This window comes from Chaetura pelagica, unplaced genomic scaffold, assembly GCF_000747805.2.
Source record: "Chaetura pelagica isolate M959 unplaced genomic scaffold, ChaPel_1.0 scaffold159, whole genome shotgun sequence".
NCBI classification, from domain to species: Eukaryota; Metazoa; Chordata; class Aves; order Apodiformes; family Apodidae; genus Chaetura; species Chaetura pelagica.
In genome coordinates this window covers 1,224,041-1,228,757 of record NW_009954555.1, presented here as the reverse complement: position 1 = coordinate 1,228,757, position 4,717 = coordinate 1,224,041, and the positions used below count along the sequence as shown (strand labels likewise).

The window sequence follows — 4,717 nt, the reverse complement described above, 5'->3', positions numbered from 1 at the left end:
GGGCAGCGAGAGGAACGCCTCCGGCGCGGGCTCCGCGCTGCCCGGCGCTGAGGGGGCCGCCCCCGGCAGCTGGAGGCAGAAGTGCGCGGCCTATGTGCTGGCGCTCAGGCCCTGGAGCTTCAGCGCCTCCCTCACCCCCGTGGCCCTCGGCAGCGCCCTGGCCTACCGGGCCCAGGGAGCCCTGGACCCGGGGCTGCTGCTGGGAAGTGCCGTGACCGTCCTGGCTGTGCACGGAGCCGGCAACTTGGTGAATACCTACTACGACTTCTCCAAAGGCATCGATCACAAGAAGAGTGATGACAGGACTTTGGTGGACCAGATTTTGGAGCCTCAGGACGTGGTCCGGTTTGGAGTCTTCCTTTATACTGTGGGCTGTATCTGTGCTGCTGGGCTCTACGCTGTCTCGACGCTCAAGCTGGAGCACCTGGCCCTGATTTACTTTGGAGGACTTTCCAGTTCCTTCCTTTATACTGGAGGTAAGCACGATATCCTGTTTTCTGTGAATCTGAATGTAGACATGACAGAATTGGCTGACTTGTCAAGGGTTTCTAGGAGACACGAGTTAACTGCCATAAAAATATTTGGTGGCATTTCCTGGAGTACTGATACATGAACTTGTATTCTTAGCCATTGATTGTGATGGGAAGGTGTGGAAAGAGGCAAGTTCTTCAGTTTGAAAATGGTGTTAAGACATTGTTGGTGTCATTTACTTCAGATGTTCCTCAGAACTCCTACTGGAACTTCTCCTGATGTGTATGTCATGTACCTCGGCAGTATAGCTCACTGGACAAATTGTGTTCTCTTGGTGTTAGCTGCTACCTTGTTTTGAAATGTTCAGTTGTTATTCTCTAGGTGGGAGCTTCACTGTGTGGGTAGAACAGTTTGTGTTTGTTCTTAATAAGAGAAGGATGTTTTTATTGCCTTCCTGTCTTGAATACAAATGTAACTATTAGGAAAAGAAGAGTCAAACTCAGTTTTGAACTGTCAAACTTTCAGTTTCCTTGAAACAACCTTGTCAGTTTTGTGTTTTGTTCTGAGCATTTTATGTATTTCCTCAAGACCAGGTTCTAGTATGTGTGATCACACTAGAGAGTACCTTATTTCTATAGATTTCTGCAGAAATTGGTACTTCTAGATGTGAAGTTGCATATTAGAACCTGGCCCTTAGTTTCTGGTACATCGACTGGAGAAATTCAGAAGCTGCATTTCCTTTATTATCTTTGGAAAAAGGAGCAAATATGCTGCTCAGCCACAGCTGTGTGGGCATTGATCCTTTTGCAACCTTTCTGTGGGAAGGGCTGATCTGTTACCTTATCCATTCTCTTCTGTCATTTGAGTTGTTTGATGATGCTTCATTTTATTCTTGTGTCTTGCCACAGGAATTGGATTTAAATATGTTGCACTTGGAGACGTGGTGATCCTGATCACCTTTGGGCCCCTGGCTGTCATGTTTGCCCATGCTGTGCAGGTTGGTTATCTGTCTGTCTCACCACTGCTCTACGCTGTGCCGCTCGCCCTCAGTACTGAGGCCATCCTGCACAGCAACAACACCCGGGACATGGAGTCTGACCGGCAGGCGGGTATTGTCACCCTGGCTATCCTCATCGGCCCTGCCTTCTCTTATGTTCTCTACACCCTTCTGCTCTTCTTGCCCTACCTGATTTTCTGTGTGCTGGCCACACGCTACACCATCAGCATGGCACTGCCCCTCCTCACCATCCCCATGGCTTTCTCACTGGAGAGGCAGTTCCGGAGTCAGAGCTTCAACAAAATTCCTCAGCGAACAGCCAAACTCAACCTGCTCCTGGGGCTGTTCTACGTCTTTGGTATTACACTGGCACCAGCTGGAGCTCTGCCCAAACTGTAACCGGGGCTGCAGTGGGGCCTCATCGCTCAATGTTAATGGTAATTAGCAGTGGTTGTTGTGGGTAGATGACCAGTCCTGGACAGTGGGAAGAATAGAGAGATCGGCTTGAGCTCTCGAGTGTATGTGAGTGTTGTCATTTCTCTTTCGGTTATCTTGTACAAGGGACTTAAAAAAATGATTGGCAGTTCCTCTGAAGGGGTGAACTGTGCAGCTTTGCAATGTGAGGACAAGGAAACATCTGAAGAACCTCATCCTTCTGCCATTGAATTCTTTCACTATCAGTGAAAGTAAGACTGAGCCTCAGATCCAAACTCTTTGTTCCCTTCACAAGCACAGCAGTTGCTCTTAGGACTCCTTTTCTTACCATGGTCAAGTGGCTCCTGTGTGATAAACACAAAACACTGCCGAATGTTTAGCATCACAGTGCTGTCGGTGCTGTTCCTTCGCTCCCTGGTGAGCAGAGTTCATCTGTTGAATGTTTTAATTATTTTTTTTTCCTAGCCAAATTTTGAACTTTTATTTCTAAGCCCCATGAAATGCACTAAATACTAATTCATTAAATGTTGCTTCTGCTTGGTCCTTAAAGGCTAGAAATGTCAAAGTTATGTATCTCTGTGCCATGTTGGTGCTAAAATGGAGCGCGAATAGCCCACTGCACAAACCTGAAGCCAAAACCAGTACATTTATATTCTGCCATGAAAGGTGAAGCTGTAAATGAAAATCATATAACTGAAAAGCCCTCAATGCACAGAAAAACAAATGGTTCACATTTCTGCATTTGCTTAGAATTTAATCTCTGAAATAACAGTCTTGGAGTTAAGGGGGAGCACTGGATATGGATTAATGGCTATGTGAGTGGAAGAACAAACTTTTAGTTTGAAAAAAAATACTATTTTTTTCAGTTGTCAATCTATTTAGAAGCCCTCAGTATTATAGTAAATGTCATATTGTAAGGAGACCAGTTGAGCAAAGGAGAAAGATGCAGGGTTAGAAAAAAGATTCAAGATTATTGCATTGCCTCTGCATAAAAATTAGGACTGGAAACAGGAAGAAACCATTTTTGTTGACAAGATTTTTTCTGATAGAGTCCAAAGTTTGTGTGAATGAATTACATGTAACTGTTGTTAGGTCTGAAGTTCTCCACCCTTTTTCCTCCTCTTACACCTCAAGGTGTTGATTTGTTTTCTCCTGCAGATCTTGCCACTTGATATTCTTGTGGCTATTTGGAGAGCTGATTGTTTCAGTAATTACGTAGCAGTGTGAAAAACATCCCAAACACAGCTGGGAGAAGTGTGGCTTCGGGTGCAAAGATGAATTTGATCCCTGTTGCTCAGTGGCAACTGAATTCTGTCTGTCTTGGAGAAGTATTCCTTTCCAGTGTTCAGGGTTTTGGTGGAAAAATTGTTTACAGGAGTTCTGAAAAGGAATTGGTCCAGGTGTTGAACCAGAGCTTCTGGTGCCTGGAGCACAATCTTACTTTTGAACCAAACAGTAGTGAAGGGCTTTTAAACATGAGCAATAAACTAGCCTGGTGTTACCCTGCATCTGCCATAGGTAAGTTCTGACGTTGTGCTGTTCATCTGAAAGTACTGAGTGTAAGGTTAGTGGAGTGTACTAACAGTAGTAAAGCTTACAAGACGACTTGGTATAGATAGTTAAGTGACTGTTTTTATGGCTTCATGCTGAAAGGATTCTTTGCAGGTCTATTTTATAAGCCACAGTTTCATCTTTTATTAAAATTGGGCAAATGATCTCTCTACTCTGACTAGGCACAAGATGAGATAGACATCAGCAACTATGTCCTGCTTTCTGCAGAAAAATACTTGTTTAGATTAGAAACATGAGGAGAAGGTGCAAAAGTTCAGCTCAGCTGGATGGACGGAGATATCCAGAAATTTTTGGAAACTGTTTTCAATACAGACATAAACAGCACAGGATTTAATGTTAACTTCTTTGTGGACCTACAGAATGAAGAAGAGCCTGGCTCTGAGACCCACTTCATTTTTCTGCAAGGCAAAAGCTTGTCTAGAGGTCTGAGGTGGTGAATCTGTGAGCCTTGCAGCTGGGGATATGTGGGTTTACTAGGTTAATCCCAGCATGGCTTTGTTACTACCTTTGGTAGGAGTTGTGTGTTTTATTATAGCTTGTTCTTGTATATTCATCAGTTTAAAATAATGGATAGTTATCTTTTTCTACTCCTTTTACATAAACCAGAGTACTCAAGCTAAATTCCTTAAAGTAACTAATACTTGGCTTGTATCTTTGATATCTGTAATGGTAACAGTGAAAGATCTAGGATATGTTCATTGGTGGAGTCATTTTCCATTTACTAGCAGGGAAAAGCCCCCTATGTAGGATGTCTGCTTACTGCTGGAAAGGACTAGTGTTTTTTGTTACAGAGATGAAGGAAGAGGTCATTAGTTCATATATGTGTTTGTAGAACACTTTTCAAGGTGGGGGGGATTAAAAGCATTTTAATAGTAAGAATTAGATTAAAATTTAGTAATTCGTTACTAGCAGATGCTGGTTGCCTCCAATTCCCTGTCTGTGAAAAGTATTATCATTCCATGGATATTTATATTAAGTAAGAGATACTTCACCATGACTTTGAGGAAGTAATTTAACTTCTCTGTATCTCAGAAAACAGCAATTTTTTGCCTACCTCACAGGGATGCTGAGCCAGCTTCATTGTCGGAGAGCTTTGAAAGTAAAAAGTGCTTTATCTCTGTGCTTTTAAAAAAGCTAGTTAGTGCTACAACACATTTTAGTTATGAACTAACCTATCAGGTGACTTAGCCAATGTAAGTAGACCAAAATAATCTCTACATCAATGTTGAGTGGTAAGAGACG

General features: G+C 43.1%; 1 protein-coding gene across 1 annotated transcript in view; it reads left to right on the top strand.

Moving 5' to 3' along the window:
• The window catches only part of UBIAD1 (UbiA prenyltransferase domain containing 1), a 3,857-nt gene extending 1,872 nt beyond the window's left edge, over positions 1-1,985 (top strand). Inside the window, exons 3-4 of the mRNA XM_010005243.1 lie at positions 7-476; positions 1,380-1,985. Coding sequence (XP_010003545.1) covers positions 7-476; positions 1,380-1,867 — 958 coding nt within the window. The 3' untranslated portion in view covers positions 1,868-1,985. The remainder of the gene's footprint in view (positions 1-6; positions 477-1,379) is intronic.
• The last annotated feature ends 2,732 nt before the right edge of the window (positions 1,986-4,717 follow it).